Below are 17,036 nucleotides of genomic sequence, written 5' to 3'. Positions count from 1 at the left end.
TCAATATTAGATGCAGTGTAAGCCATCAGTCCACATTATTTCAACTCCGATTTCTGGTGCAGAACTACACTTCCTATGATGCTGCATAAAAAAAATCCACCAATCAGAGAAACGCGGCCAACAAAGTGCACAAAAGGAGGGGTGCGTCTCATCTCATTCACTAGCTCCCTGTGTCTTGAATCAGTATATATTGTGAGCACAAATTTGGGCACTGGCAAGGGACACTTATCACTCAATTACCTACGACACGAAAACGAGGTCAAACATTCAAGTACAGCTGCTGTTATTCAACAACTTTGCTTTATAAATGACAATGTTGTGCATTTTCTTGATAGATATTAAAACATGCAGTGTTATTATGAAAGATTAAGAAATTAAGAAATTAAGAAATAAAACTACAAAGGAGTGTATTTTTAATCTTCTAAAAACTCTAATATTTAAAAGATTGTTTCCCTTTCATTATGGATAAAGACATTACAAACAACATCCCTTTAAAAAAAAAAAAAAAAAAAAAAAAGACTTTTACTTAATAAAACACAAAAAGAATGTATTAGGTAACAAGTTAGTCTGTTTGTGCCTTCTCCCAGTTCATCCATCAGTTACAGTATTTTCACCACTTCCTGTGCAACAACTGGAATGGCTAGATTCTAAGAACCGCTATGACAAACTATGTTAAGAATTAACACACTATAGTGTGGTATTGTGGTACTACTTGGTATAGAGCTACTTTAGCTGGTATAGTATAGTAAGATATGATTATGGTATCGTGACAACCCTACTAGATGGAAGAAATGAACGGAGGAAAAAATACCAGAACTAAGATAGCTGCAAAAGTGGAGGAAGTTATATAGCAAGTTACTGAAGCAAAAAGTAGGTTGCAATAAAAGCAAATTCATTCATATGCTTGCTTTTATGGCCCATGATATTTTAAGCTCTAGCATAGCAGTTGTTCAAGAAACTGACAGGCAAAATTTTATTGTAGTATTTGAAAATGTCAGACTGCAACTTTGATCTCCTCTTTGTAAATCTCAGTCTTTTCAATCTCTCTAGTGTCTCACTGTATTCACGAAAACAAGCTAGACCACAGCTCCCAATCTCTAGAAAACACCATTTCCCTGTCTGTCACTCCAAACCCAGAGGAGTGCCTTCAGTGTGCCTTGGCCCGGTCACTCAAGGAGGGGGCAGGGTCAGTGGACCACTCAGCCAATGGGGAGGAAGAGGAATGTACCTTGGAGGAGACTGACAGGGACAAGAACCACTTGGATGAAAGAGGAGAGGAGGACACTAAAGATATGCAGAAAAGAAAACGCACCTGCTTTGGGAAATGTAAGGCTGTCTGGGATGAAATGCGAGTGAAGCTTTGGGGGATCGTTGAGAGCAAGTACTTCAACAGAGGGATTATGATTGCCATCCTCATCAATACGATCAGCATGGGCATCGAGCACCATAACCAGGTAATTCCACCCACAGCATAGTCGGCTGATATAATGAACCCACTCTGAAGAACTGTTCAACCTCATCATGTCAGATATTGCAATAATAGCTGGCTCTTTCTGCTGTGGTAATAGAGTCTTCATAGGGCCTGCCATTCAAAGTAATGAGAGCATGTGGAAAGGCCTTTGGAGTCTTGTTGAATTTATTTCATCATGAAAGTGCAGTTCATTATCTTTTAAATAAGTAGATCTCTCATATAGCTACTACGACTGCACACTTCTTCCTACTTCCTCTAGTCTTCCCTCTCTCTCCCTTTCTTTGCTTTTCCTCTTTCTCTCTCATCCACCTCCTCATGTCTTCGCAGTGGGCTGTTTTCTTAGCTCTGTGGATGCTAAAAATAACAAGAAGAGAGAGAAGCGGATATATAGAGAAAGAGAGAGTAGTCACTATTGGCTTCCATTACACAGCATTTTTACCTCTCTCAGCATTCAAACTGTGAGACATCATGTAAATACAGCCCACACAAGCACACAGAGAAGCCCCACTGTGCAAACACACACATATAAACACATTGTCTGTTCAATAGGCCCTTTTGTCTCTCCTCACGAGAGAGAGAGGGGTTTGTGTTCAAAATTTTGGATCAATACAACAAACTGATGGTACTATGATATCATCATCTGTGACTCAGATTCTCTGTTATAACCTGATGATTAACCAGGCTGTTAAAGATCATACAGTTGAAGTCAGAAGTTTACATACACTTAGGTTGAAGTCATTAAAACTCATTTTTAACCACTCCTCAGATTTCATATTAGCAAACTATAGTTTTGGCAAGTAGGTTAGGACATCTACTTTGTATATGACACAAGTAATTTTTCCAACAATTGTTTACAGACATATTGTTTCACTTCTAATTGACTATATAACAATTCCAGTGGGTCAGAAGTTTACATATGCTGAGTTAACTGTGCCTTTAAGCAGCTTGGAAAATTCCAGAAAATGATGTCTAGCCTTTAGGCAATTAGCCAACTAGCTTCTTATAGGCTAATTGGCTAATTGGAGTCAATTGGAGGTGTGCATGTGGATGTATTTTAAGGCCTACCTTCAAACTCAGTGCCTCTTTGCTTGACATAATGGGAAAATCAAAATAAATCAGCAAAGACCTCAGAAAATAAATTGTGACCTCCACAAGTCTGGTTCATCCTTGGGAGCAATTTCCAAATGCCTGAAGGTACCATTTTCATCTATACAAAAATAGTATGCAAGTATAAACATCATGAGACCACACAGCCATCATACCGCTCAGGAAGGAGACACATTCTGTCTCCTAGAGATGAATGTAGTTTGGTGCGAAAAGTGCAAAACAATCCCAGAACAATAGCAAAGGACCTTGTGGAGAAAACAGGTAGACAAGTATCTATATCCACAGTAAAACGAGTCCTATATCGACATAACCTGAAAGGCTGCTCAGCAAGGAAGAAGCCACTGCTCCAAAGCTGCCATAAAAAGCCAGACTACAGTTTGCAAGTGCACTTGGGGACAAAGATCTTACTTTTTGGAGAAATGTCCTCTGGTCTGATGAAACAAAATTTGAACTTTTTGGCCATAATGACCATCATTATGTTTGGAAGTAAAAGGGTGGGGCTTGCAAGCCGAAGAACACCATCCCAACTGTGAAGCATGGGGGTGGCAGTACCATGTTGTGGGGATGCTTTGCTGCAGGAGGTACTGGTGCACTTCACAAAATAGATGGCATCATGAGGAAGGAAAATTATGTGGATATATTGAAGCAACATCTCAAGACATCAGCCAGGAAATTAAAGCTTGGTTGCATTTGGGTCTTCCAAATGGACAATGACCCCAAGCATACCTACAAAGTTGTGGCAAAATGTCTTAAGGACAACAAAGTCAAGGTATTGGAGTGGCCATCACAAAGCCCTGACCTCAATCTGATAGAAAATTTGTGGGCAGAACTGAAAAAGTGTGTGCGAGCAAGGAGGCCTACAAACCTGACTCAGTTACACCAGTTCTATCTGAAGGAATGGGCCAAAATTCCAGCAACTTATTGTGAGAAGCTTGTGGAAGGCTACCCAAAATGTTTGACCCAAGTTAAACTATTTAAAGGCAATGCTACCAAATATTAACAAAGTGTATGTAAAATTCTGACCCACTTGGAATGTGATGAAAGAAATAAAAGCTGAAATAAACAGTTCTCTCTGCTGTTATTCTGATATTTCACATTCTTAAAATAAAGAGGTGATCCTAACTGACCTAAGACAAGGAATGTTTTCTACAAATAATTGTCAGGAATTGTGAAAAACTGAGTTTAAATGTATTTGGTTAACGTGTATGTAAACTTCTTACTTCAGCTGTACATGAGTGTGGGCAGCGTATTTGTGTGTTTGTCGTCACACAGCAACTGTCAATCAAATAAGTGTGAACACACTCGGTTTGCACACAGCAGAGGTATTGCTTGGCCAAAACATTCAGGGCTCGAGCACCGAATGATTCTGGTCTAGCCCTGAATGTTTTCTGTTTGGAACTCCAGAACCGATCACTACACGTTTACCAGTGGTACTGTGATGGCTCGTGCAACGCTCACGTGAAAACCAGGCTTCAGCTGCACAACGCAAATTCTTCTATCAGATCAACTGCCCAGGTGTTGAGCTGATTAAACTATATTCATCCCATGTTCGGGACTTTACACGCACTAAATATACTTCTTATAGTAAAGGTGCATTTGTGCTGCCCGATTAAAGCCTGGTTTTCATGTGAGCCATCACAGAACCACTTGCGCACGTGAAGTGATCTGCTCTGCTTCATTCTACTGTATTCCTGGAGCACGCGCGTGTCAACCTAGAATATAACAGAGTGGATTACTTATGCAAGTGAGACACTGGGCTTCCCTCAATATCATGGCGCAGGTGACAAAATTTCAATTCTACTGAGAATTTTCTAGTTTTAAGCACTGTGTAGGAAGTCAAACCTCTTGAACAGAAAGCCCCAACATTATAAACATCACTGAGGAAAGACTAACTACAGTGAACTAACCACAGTAATGAGGAGCCATCCATGGCCTTACCTGTGCTTATATGGCATTGCATTGTAAATATATGGGCAAATACATGAAGCTTTTAAGTCTGGACCTCCAAGACTTATGGATAAATTATTGACAAATGTTTCCTCCTGTGGAAATGTTCTGTTTGAATGATGTTTAATAAAAAAGGCATTGTTTGCCTTTGGATATTCCTAAAGATGACTTAAATCATTAAGTTCCTGATGAAAGGAAAACAATGTCTGTTATGGAGTAGGAAACAAAACAAAAATTCACTAGCACTGTCCAAACTCATTAAAGTGGTCTTTTCATGGATACAGTCAGACTGGTATAACTATAACTATAATAAATAACTAGTCCTAATAAGTCCTAATAACTAGTTCTAATAAGGTGTTCCCTATCTGTCATTCACTTGACGTTGTGTCGATTTAGTGACACAAGGGGTTCGCTCTTGAGAGCCCCGATCACCTCTGTTCTATTCAGAAAAGGCCAATGAGTGGAATTTGCATGCAATTCTCTGCCCCGGACATACGGGTATAAAAGGAGATGGCGTGCACCACTCATTCAGACTTGTTATTTGGAGCCGAATGCACGCATTGCGTTCGTCCCATCACCTCATTCTACGTGCTGCTTGATTTAAAGCGTAAATCAGCGGTCTCACTCTCACACAGTCGAGTGTTGTTCTTCCCCTGGGCGCTTCGGCAGCTGAGTTCACAGGTGTAAAAAAGCAATTTCTTAAAAGAGTAATTTTCTCTAAAAAAGCTCACATAGATGGCTGGCGTCTTTTTAAAGATGTCCTTTCACCTTTGTGCTACTGGGTGCGGCCATTATCTCTCCCCATCGGATGGCCACAAAATCTGTCTCGAGTGCTTGGGTTGCCAGCACGCTGAGACAGCGTTTGTGGATGGGACATGTACTCTCTGCGAGAATGTGTCCATGAGAACGTTGTAGTCGCAGCTCTCTTCTTTCTTTATGAAGCAGAGAGCCACCGCGGCTGCTCCCCAAGTAAGTTCGGTGGTTCCTGGGGCCGCTCGCCAGCCCCAACCACCGCCCACTTTTGCGGTCTTCCCGGTAGGGTGTCAGCTCTGCCTCGCCACGAACCACCCACCCCAGGCATGATAAAACCAGTCGTCCCTCTGGTGTCATTAGCGCGGAGGCTGGGAGCCTGGTTAGCGCTCTCCAGCCCGTCGCGATGGCTTATCAGGACGATCCGTCTTGGCTACGTGAGACACCCGCCAAGGTTCAGAGGCATCCTCTTCACCTGGGAGCGGCAGTACCGGTCAGTAATACATTGAAGATAAATAATACAAAGAAACTGACCATGTATTAAGATGGTCCCTTACCACATCCTTCACAGTTTTAGCAATAAATGCTTTTTGAATTATAAATAATAACGAATTATATATAATGAATTATAATACATTATCTGTCTAATTTTGTACATCTTATTGAACATTTATAGTGAACCTTCTGTTTTTCAATAAATAAATAAAAATCCACAGTTTTAGCCCAATGTGTGGACTTCAGATGACTCCTTACCCACCATATGAAACATTTCAAACTTGTATCAGTGTTAAATTAATGATCTGGAACGATTTCACCGTGACACTGATCAGCTTGTGGGACAAATCACGTCCCATATTGATTCGATACTGGATGCATCATTTCATATTTAAATACGGGACGATCCCGTATTTTACCAGATGAGTGGCAATGCTACCTGGAGGTCTAATACATACTCATGAGCAAAGTGAGGATGCAGAAAATCATGAGTTTATCGGGAGAAATTGTAAACCGGGAGTACAGCAGTGGGAGAGATGGAAAAACGTGAGATACCCGGTAAAATCGGGAGTGTTGGCAGGTATGGACTCATCGTGTCTCTTCTCTGTGCGTCCTCATTACTTTGTACGGTTTACCTGTCAGGGCCAAATATATCTGACATTACGCGAATGGGAAAATCAAGTGAGCCCAGAGCATTTTGTGTTCACTATGCATGTTATTAGTGAAATGAACCGCAGGCTAAACCATGCTCAGACCTCCTCCCAAGATGGCCTCAGTCCTTTTTGAATTCACACTCTGTGTCATTTGATGGATCGAGCCCACTTTATTTTTTATTTATTTATTAAAATTATTATTATAAGGGCTATATTTAATGTTAAGAGTACAAATGGCTCTACGTATTAACTTATAAGATAATATAAACATGTTTAATGCTCTCAAAATCAATAAGCAACATAAGAACAGCTGTCTATATTCAATAAAACTTAATTTATTGATCTTTGGCATCAATATTATGTAATTGTATATAATTACAAAGAAAAATGATGTAACAGAACTGAATGCATTGTATTTTTATATAAAAATCAAGGTAGATTAGTCTTATTAATGACAAACAATAAAATTAATCACAATTTATGTTTAATCTACTGTCAGCCTTGGGTTACTTCCATTAATAGAATAAAAAAAAAAAATATGCCTGTCGTAGTTAACTTTCATGTGGCTTTCAAGGCGTCTTGTTAAACCCTCAAATCTTAATTTGCACAGAACACTAAATAAAGACCTTTGAGTTTGTTTTGTGTGCAGTTTACAATAGTTTTAATATGCATCTCCCTCTGTCATCTCGTAAGTTATGCCTATAACAATGGATCTATGAGACCGAACGATGACCGTCACCATGGTCTTCCCTTGAATGATGCCATTCTACTGCCAATCCTCGAGACCTAATATTAACAAAGTCAGGTGACAGACCTAAAGAGGTCGGCTCACTATATAAACATCCAGGTGTGCCGACCATTTCCTCTTGCCTGGAAAACCTTAATTCGTCCCATGTGACAAGAAATGGTGACGGTCATCGTTTTGTCTCATAGATCCATAGTTATAGGCATAACTTACGATCTATTTTGACCTCACTCAGATCGTCACCACGGTCTTCCCTTGGATGACTAGTACCACCAATGTCATGAGGGATAGAAGCCTCTCTTACATCACACCCCTGTTTAGCAGCTGAAAGCAGAATCCTGGACCCAAGTAAAACAGGGCGTGCCATATTCACCCTGTAATACTTAGTAAATGTACACGGAGAGCTCCACGATGTTACTGCACAGATGTTCGAAAGTGCCACCCCCTTGAGTGCTAGCCATGATGTTGCCAGGCTTCTGGTTGAATGAGCCACTATTTCCTGGAACTGTCAGGCTCTGGCTAGAGTATACATGTGCAAAAGTGTCCACTATCCAATGTGATAGATGCTGTTTCGAAACTGGCTGTCCGGTATCCTTCTTATTAAAACACACAAATAGTTGGGAGTGTGAATGTCTTAGGGGCTGTGTACGGTCAATGTAACAGCATAGTGCTCGGACTGGGCATAAGGTGGGTAGATCATGCCCTCTACCCAGGAGAGACAGGTCAGTTTGAAATGCTGCAAGTTCGATTACTTGATTAACTGTACTGGAATTATGAACCTTAAGTAGGAAAGCCGGGTTCGGCCAAAGGGAGACTCCTGAATAGTCTGCTTTCCACCTTAAACAATCTTCACTTACTGATAATGAATGTAACTCACCCACTCTTTTGGCTGAACATATAGCAAGAAGGAAAATCGTTTTCACAGTTTTCCATGTTAGCAACTTAAGATCGCCTGGGCTAGTGGCTCGAATGGGGCTTTTGTCAGGGATTGAAGGACCATGAGAAGATCCCATAATGGTGACTTTAAAGGTTTTCCTGCGTACAGATGGCGTGCTCCTCTGAGAAACCGAGATATCAGAGCATGTTTTCCAATCGTTTAGCCTCCAAAAACATCATGATAATGAGAGATAGCTGCAACATAAACTCGTATTGTGTTGACCTTCCTTCCTGAGTCTAAAAGATACTGAAGGAAGCAGAGGATAGAGTCAATAACACATTTAGTTGGATCCAAAAAATCATTGTTTTGAGGAATGAAGGCTATACAGTGCTTGAAATTGCCAAAAAACTGAAGATTTCATACAAAGGTGTACACTACAGTCATCAAAGACAAAGGAAAACTGGCTCTAACAAGGACAGAAAGAGATTTGGAAGGCCAGATGTACAACTAAACAAGAGGATAAGTTCACCTAGATATTTATATAGTGAGCCGACCTCCTTAGGTCATTCACCTGACTTTGTTATTATTAGGTCTCGAGGATAGGCAGTAGAATGGCATCATTCAAGGGAAGACCCTGGTGATGGTCTGCGTGAGGTCGATATAGATCCATAGAAACAAAGCAAGCAGATCATCACATCTCTCCCGTGCTCACGTTGCCATTTCCTGAGTACGGGAACCTGTCAGGGCCAAATATATTTGGTATTACGTGAATGGGCGAATGTTTGGTATTATGCGCTGCAAGCGAACCGTACTCAGACCATCTCCCAAGATGGTCTTGGTTCGCTTTTAAGGGGTCTGTGTATGAAGGTAAAATTGTGCCTAAATTATTTGCATGCGCAGAGTAGATTTGTGAAAACGTAAATCAAATTGCAAGCGTAAAAATAAATAGCATACGCACAGAACATTTTGTAAAGTGTAAATCAAGTTGCAGGAGTAAAAAAAAAACAATATTAACAATACTTTAATGCTTTGCATAGGTGTAATTCATGTGTTGTGAATCTGTAATAGTGTATTAACACAAAGTAAATTTGGTGTGTATTCTTCTGACTTCCTTTTTTCACGCTTACACTTTTGACACTGTTTTTGCGCCAAAACGCTGCCAAAAACATTGCAAACCTGCAATCAGCGATATGCAAGCAAAGAAAGGGTGTCATGAACAGCAAAACGGATTGACCGTGTAGAATCAGTCTGTATGTGTAAAATAAACTACTGCAAACTTTAAATATTTAAGAGAGGAGAGATGCTGAGCTTTATGAAGAAGCTGTCTGTCATGTTATTAAACCAATCAGGTCAGAATAAACTGGTCAACGAAAACCTAATTTGATTGGTTACTAGAAGCAGGTAGACCTGCCTTCCCCCTTGCACTTGCAAAACTTTTTTCAGTGAGTAATTTGTGCCAAAAGTGTGAGCACAAAAAGGGAAGACGGAACAGTGTATATCGGATTATTTCTGGAAAATATTTATGCCACAAACACAAGTTATTTACACGTTTGCAGTAGTTTATTTTACACATACAGACTGATTCTACGCGGTCAATCCATTTTGCTGTTACACCCTTTCTTTGCTTGCATATCACTGATTGCAGGTTTGCAATGTTTTTGGTCATGTTTAGGTGCAAAACAGTTCCAAAAGTGTAAGTGTGAAGTCAGAAGAATACACAACAAATTTACTTTGTTAATACAAAATGACAGATTCTGATGCAAAGCATTAAAGTATTGCTAATATTTTTGTCTTATGCTTGCAACTTGATTTATACCTTTACAAAACGTTCTGTGCGCACACAATTTATTTTTATGCTTGCAATTTGATTTACGCTTTCACAAATCTTGCTCTGCGCATGCAAATCATTAAATCATCACTATTTTACTTTCATATCTGAGATCATTTCGAGTGTTCACATATGGGCCAAAAGTCCAGTGAACTGCATGAAGACCCCTGAAACGGACCAAGTGTGAAAACACCCTAACTGATCAGAATTACTGTTTTTGCACAAGTAATCAAAAATCCCTAAAGATTCTATAGACTTACATTAACGGAATGGTCAAATGGGCTAGGTTTCTTCCAACTCCACATGTCCAAAAAAAATAAATAAATAAAAAAATTTTCAGATGTAAACAATGCCTTTAATCTGCTTTAACACTCTCTCTCTCTCTCTCTCTCTCTCTCTCTCTCTCTCTCTCTCTCTCTCTCTCTCTCTCTCTTGCCATCTATCTATCTGTAACCTTCCCAATTTATTTAATTTTTAATTAGTTTGACACTTTTAGACAAGGCTTAGTCTAGCTAACATCAAAATGTGTTGTTACACTTTTTCTATCTATTTTTTTTTTTTTTTTTTTGTTATTTAGAATTTATTCAAAACAGAATCTCTTGAGAATGATATCAATGATATCATATCTTATTACATGGCTCTCTGGGATACTTTGATTCTGATTGGTCAATGGTGCCATACAGCGGTCAGATATTGCTCTGTAACAACCGCACATCCGGGGATTTAGATAGTGTTGGGTTCAAGTCCACCTTAGTCAAGTCCAAGTCAAGTCCGAGTCTTTAAACAATCGAGTCGAAGTTGAGCCCGAGTCCAAAAGGGGCCGAGTTAGACTCAAGACCGTGTCCATAACAGGCCAAATCCAAGTCGAGTCTGAATAAATCTGTTCATGAGTCTGAATTAAAATTTTAATCTTCACATCTAAGAAAAACAGTTTGTCAATATAAATGGAACAAAAACACCTCTGTTGCCTTTCATAAACATATTTTACGATTAGTATCCTGCTGAACAGACTTCAAAGTGGTTTCAGAATGAAAGCATATGCTTTAGCTGTATAAAGACAAAACTGTCCTTCATCACAATTCTTATTGCATTTTGTTGACATTTCAATTATTTGTTGCTTTTTCCCCTCCACTCAAACATAGACTAAAGAAAGTGAAAGCGGCGTTAGACATTACAGCCAAGTTTATTATGTTTCGAATTTTAATTTAGTTTTTATTTCTACTTAATTTTCAATTTGCCAATTCAATTTAATTTAGTTTTATTTAAAATTATCCCTATCTAAAGAAATAATAGTCTATACTGCGATTTTTTTCTGAATCTTTTTTCTCTATCTGCTGACTGATTTGGGAAAATACAGTACATACAGATGAGTCAACACAGTAGTAATTAGCACACGCTGAGAAGTTACACCTCACAATTTGACTGCAAATGCTACATCCAAAAACACTGGAAAAGCCCACTGATAATATAAGGGCCATGTCGTCACGGACATGATTTCCTAGTTAATTTGCAGGAAACCACACAGTGCTGGGCAGTTCTGCGTGCTGCTCGTGTATCTAAATCCCTGATGTGTCCATGTGCGTCTCGCAGCAGCTGCCGCAGAAGATAAAAATAATAATAATAATAATTGATATTTGCTTGAGCGGCAACCGCGTTGGTCTGCAATCAGTCTGAAATCTTTAAATACCAATCAAAGAAAATTTCAAGAAACATGGAGAATAATAATTTTTAGTCATATATTTAACAGAACTGTCCTTCAAAAGTGTCAGAGATATAGGCTAAAAAAAGACATGCATACGTTTCCCGGTGGTTTACAATAAAAATTTAATTAAATAAAAATGTAACAAACTCTGTCATCGAATAATACACTTATTTTCGATAATTAAATTATTATATAATCTATAATTAAATTATAAACAAAACATTTCACTGCCCAAAATATCCTGTAATATTTTATTGTGCATGTTTGAATGTTGTGAATGGTGGACAAATGCTGTAAAAGAATGTATTTCAAGCAGCTCGTCAATGTATTGAAAATAGTCAATCAATAATAAATAGGTGCTGTTTATCTGTTTAGAGCTGCTGTCCCCCCCGACGATTTAAAAAAGTTACACAGTTAATTCATCAAGCTACTTTGGACCAGTTCAAGCTGACAACTCTGCATGTACCACAAGAGACTACAGAAGCCTACATGTGTGGATACATTACACCTAAATTCAATATCCAATATTAATACTATTTTAAGTATTTTTTATTTATTTATTTATTTTTTCGATATGCTGTTTTTAGTAAACTGTGAGAGATATGATGTGGGTGACTTGACTCAATGAAGACCTTGATTTTAAGTTTTTAATAACGATGAAACAGCATTGCGAGCACCGTCTTGGCTGCACAAACGCCAGATGCAATTTTACCAGTTGTCAGGTCCCATGTCATGTGAAACTGGCCTGGTTAGTTTCTATTACATTGGATACATCAACGTCTTTATGTTTTTGTTGTGCCAGTCACCTCGGTCGTCGATGTTACAGTAGTCTCTGTAGTAACATTCAAACATGTTGGATGACTGATGAGTGTGCCTGTGCACGTGCGTATGTGTGTGTGTATGTGTTTGCTTAAACACAGTGAAAAACTCTAGCTATGCCTATGAATTCAGGGGCTAATACAGCTGCATGCAGACAGAGATGTGTTCATTAATTTCAGTTTTTTTGTGTGTTTTTTTTTTCATTGCATCACAAATGTCATGGACTCGACTCGGAAAAAAATCTTGAGTTCCAAAGGTTCGAGTCAGAGACAAGTCTGAGTAAAAATGCATCCAAGTCTGTGACAAGTCCAAGTCCATTAAAATTGGACTTGTGACTCATGTCCGAGTGCAAACGAGTACCCCAACTCTAGATTTAGACGTATCAGACCGCTCATCCAGGTTCTGCCAGCTGTCTCTCCTGCTTCTCGAATCACTGTGCGAGCTCTACAAGTAAGCTAATAAAGTAATTTAAACTTAAATCAATGTTTCATAAGCATTTATTTATTTATTTATTTATTTGGCAATGAGGAGTCAGACGGTCATTTTTACAAAGTAAATACCAACAGAGCTCCGATGCAAACCGGAGGTGGATTTCAGCTGTTCGGCGATTTCTTTCTTCTCACATAATTACATACATTTAGTGCAAATCAGTGTTTCATGTCCATTTATTTGGCAAGTAGTCTTGAAATTGGCTGAATACTGAGGAGTCAGACAGTCATTTTTATGAAGTAAACACCAACAAAACTCAAGCAAAGCAAACCGGAGGTTGATTTCAGCTGTTCAGCGATTTCTTTCTTCTCAAATTACATAATTTCAATGCAAATCAATATTTTATGTCCATGTATTTATTTATTTGGTTAGTAGCCATGTATTAAGTGGGATAATGTACAGTCAGCCAGTTGTTATCGCAAAATAAACCCTTCAGGGTGATACAAGAATCCTAATGTGCGATAACAACCGGCTGACTGTACATTATCCCTTACATATTTTTTGCAGGGTTCAACATAATTGTGCATGCTTCTAGTGTGACTGCATCTTTAACTAGACTTTGCCACTTTAGACTTGCCCCTCTCTCCAAAATTCCACCTTCTAAAGAAATGTCATCAAACCCAAACTTGATGCGGTCAGATTATTTATTTATTTATTTTTTATTTTATTTTTTGCAATTGACAAAGCCTAGGGCTGTCACAGAGACAGGCATGATTTCTCAGGACACCTACTGTAGTGATATCTGTAAGGAAAAAAAGGACATTTTGTTCATGTTGTTCCATAAAAAAAAAATCATTACAGCACCATTAAGTAATATACAAATAGGTCAGATAATGAGACAGTCAGCAGAAATGAGAAATGAATTAAGAGCAATTGACAGTTTAGCCTGAGGGAGGACGAAGAGAAAAAGTGATAATAATGAAACAAGGGACAAGAATCTATGAGTGTTTTTTCATTGGATTGTTTCAATATTCAATTTCTTTAAATGGCATCTCCCTGGAGCTGCCAGTGGTTTGGATTTCATTCATCCTTCTGTTGTTATCTCTGTCTTAACTTGTCAATGGAAAGATATTGATCATAGAAAGAGGGACGAAGATGGAACAAAAGAGTTCTTAAATCTCTCTCTCTCGCTTCTGTGGAATTCTACCTTCTATTTCTTGCACACAAACACAGTGTTTTCATTTGAGATAAAGTTCTATGGATTTTTGTAATGTCAGATTACATCAGAGCTTGGATTCGAGCAGCCTTAAACTCAGATCTGGGTGGTCTGTTGATCCCTTCGTAGGTGCAGTAGATCTTTTTGTATAGTTACTTTGCACATATCAAGATCAAAGTGTGTACTGCCATAATCCTTGATCTTTTTCTAACTGATGGTCTGTACAGCACTTTTTTGCATTCCATATTTAGCAAAAACCTGAATTTTATTTTCTAATGACCCGTTATCCAGTTTAACTCTGTGCTAAATATACTAAAATAGTCACTGAAAAGGGCAGAACGTACGCACAGCTGACTTCAGGCAGGTGCCAGATTAAAGCAGATTCATCTTTAGGCACTTTCACACAAAGCCTTTTCTGGTGTAATGTATACGCTTAGCAATGATAGGCTGATGAAGACGATGATGTGTGATGAACCCAAGTGCAGTTTATTTTACAAGCGTGGAATCCAAAAATCGTAAAACCAAATGCGAACAAAACAAACATTTGGCCTGACATTACGTGGCATGACATGGAAACAAGGTGTGGGGCATGGCCTGGTGAGACAGGGCGTAGAGCATGAGACCAGGGCGGAGCCTGTGGTGGGTGGAGCCATGAGAGGCTCGAGGGGCGGAGTCATGAAAGGCGGAGCCGTGAGTGGCTCGAGGGGCGAAACCACAGAGAACTGGATACACGGAGAGTAGCCGAAGACTCGAAGGGCCAGGGTGGAGTCAGTGGCAGGGAGGACTAAAGTGGCTCCGGAGGCTTGGAGGAGCAAGTTGGAGCTGGGGGATCGGAAGACTGAGGTGGAGCCAGTGGGGCTGAGGACCAAGGCGGAGCCATAGGGAAGGAGGTACCGGTGGAGCTGAAGGATCAGAGACATGAGGCTTAGCCAGAGGATCGGAGAGCCAAGGTGGAGCCAGGTGACTGACAGACCAAGGAGGAGTTGGAGGGATGAGGGACCCCGGTAAAGCCGACAGGTTGAAGGACCACGGTGGAGCTGAGGGAACGTGGAGCCGAGGTGATGTCGAAGGATCGACAGTCCAAGGCGGAGTCCAGGGCTCGGAGGGTCTAGGCGGAGTCAGAGGTTCAAAAGTTATCCTTGTCTGGGATATCTCAGAGGGCAATGATCGAGCCGGTGGCTTGGGGGAAACCAGCTGATTAGGAGAACTCAGGGTGGGCACAAGGGCAGGAACCAATTCCAAATCAGATAGCCCAGTGAGAGATGGCTCTGGAACGGACAAGGTTTGCAATGCTGGCTCTGGGACAGACGAGGCTTGCAACATTGGTTCGTTGGACGTGGTAGACGTGGGCGTTGGCTCGTTGACCAGAGGTGAGCCTGAGACATTGCATGGAGCAGACTGAAGCTTGGCTGTGACATGGCATGGAGCAGTCTCAGGCGTGGATGTGACTTGGCATGGAGTAGACTGAGTCGTGGCTGTGACATGGCATGGAGCAGGCTCAGGCGTGGCTGTGACATGGCATGGATCAGGCTCAGACGTGGCTGTGACATGGAGCAGGCTCAGGCATGGCTGTGACATGGCATGGAGCAGGCTGAGGAGTTGCTGTGACATGGCATGGAGCAGGCTGAGGCATTGCTGTGACATGGCATGGAGCAGACTCAGGATCCAGGGCAAAATATGGTGCTAGCTCAGCAACCATGACAAGGAACTCTGGCTTGGCGGCCATGACGTGGGACTCTGGCTTGGCGGCCATTATGTGGGACTCTGGCTTGGCGGCCACCTCCCCCACAGTGAATGATGAACTACAAATTAGTAGGGCAAGGTCGATATACTGAGCCAGGCTGTGGGTACTCTGACAGCCTGGCATCAGGGAAGAGATTGGCTCATTAAGTCCAAAGCAAAAACAGTCCTTGAGGGCAATCTCATTAAATCGACAAGGTAGCAAAGACCACAAAACTCCGTGACATAATCCTCCAGAGGACGATTCCCTTGGCATAAATGAAGAAACTGGATTGCTGGGTTCATTTTGGTCGGTCAGGTATTCTGTAACGTATACGCTTAGCAATGATAGGCTGATGAAGACAAAGATGTGGAATCTAAAAATCGTAAAACCAAACGTGAACAAAACAAAACATGAACATGAACGACTTGACTTGACTAATCCTACAATGTTACATTCACAATACCTGACAATGGACAATGGCAAACAAGAGGGTTAAATACTTGGACAAGGGAGAACACAAGACAATGAAAACCAATGAACACTCAGAACTCTAAACAAGATAACAAGACTGCTAACAACCTAATGAAACAATGAACCAATGAGGGCAAGACACAAGAACATGGGAAACACATGACAAGATCACATGACAAGGAAACAGGAACTAACATGGCATGGAACAAAAACACATATAACCCTGACATCTGGAAAATGAACAAAATTTTTCCATTTCATTCAATTAAGATCAGGAATTGCTGCTTTCATATTACGTTCAGTAATGAATTTTGGTCGTGTTTGCACCGTTATGTGTTTTATGTATTTTTTTTTTTTTTTTTTATGTTTTATTATTTCTTTAGTGAATCGGGTGCAGAACAATACAGGCATGCATAAATAAACATGCATAATTAATTCTTAGTCTTAATTGTTGAGATACATGTATTTATGTGATGTTACATTGCATCAAGGCTTGGACATGAGCAGCCTTTAATTCTGATCATGTTGGTATTCTAATTCCTTTTTAACCCTTGGATGGTCTTAACGATCTAGTCACTTCTTTGAACCTGAGTGGGTCAAATTGACCGTTTTTTTTATCTTCAATTTCAAAAGCTTGTAATAAAGGCTCTGTTTGCTCTATCTTGCTCTACTTTTGATCTTAAATCATTTCACTATATGGCAGTAAACACTAGATTTTTTTATTTTTTATTTTATTTTTTTTATTTTTTTTTCTAATCACCTTCTATCACAATAAACAGATCTGAAAGGCAGGGGATGCTCCA

At 40.0% G+C, this 17,036-nt stretch overlaps 1 protein-coding gene across 1 annotated transcript in view; it reads left to right on the top strand.

Moving 5' to 3' along the window:
* The window catches only part of LOC127450696 (voltage-dependent T-type calcium channel subunit alpha-1I-like), a 231,779-nt gene that overhangs the window by 149,597 nt on the left and 65,146 nt on the right, over positions 1–17,036 (top strand). Inside the window, exon 9 of the mRNA XM_051714981.1 lies at positions 1,051–1,454. Coding sequence (XP_051570941.1) covers positions 1,051–1,454 — 404 coding nt within the window. The remainder of the gene's footprint in view (positions 1–1,050; positions 1,455–17,036) is intronic.

This window comes from Myxocyprinus asiaticus, chromosome 13 (genome assembly GCF_019703515.2).
Source record: "Myxocyprinus asiaticus isolate MX2 ecotype Aquarium Trade chromosome 13, UBuf_Myxa_2, whole genome shotgun sequence".
NCBI classification, from domain to species: Eukaryota; Metazoa; Chordata; class Actinopteri; order Cypriniformes; family Catostomidae; genus Myxocyprinus; species Myxocyprinus asiaticus.
Note: the sequence above shows the minus strand (reverse complement) of the source record. Positions and strands in the feature narration are given on the sequence as shown.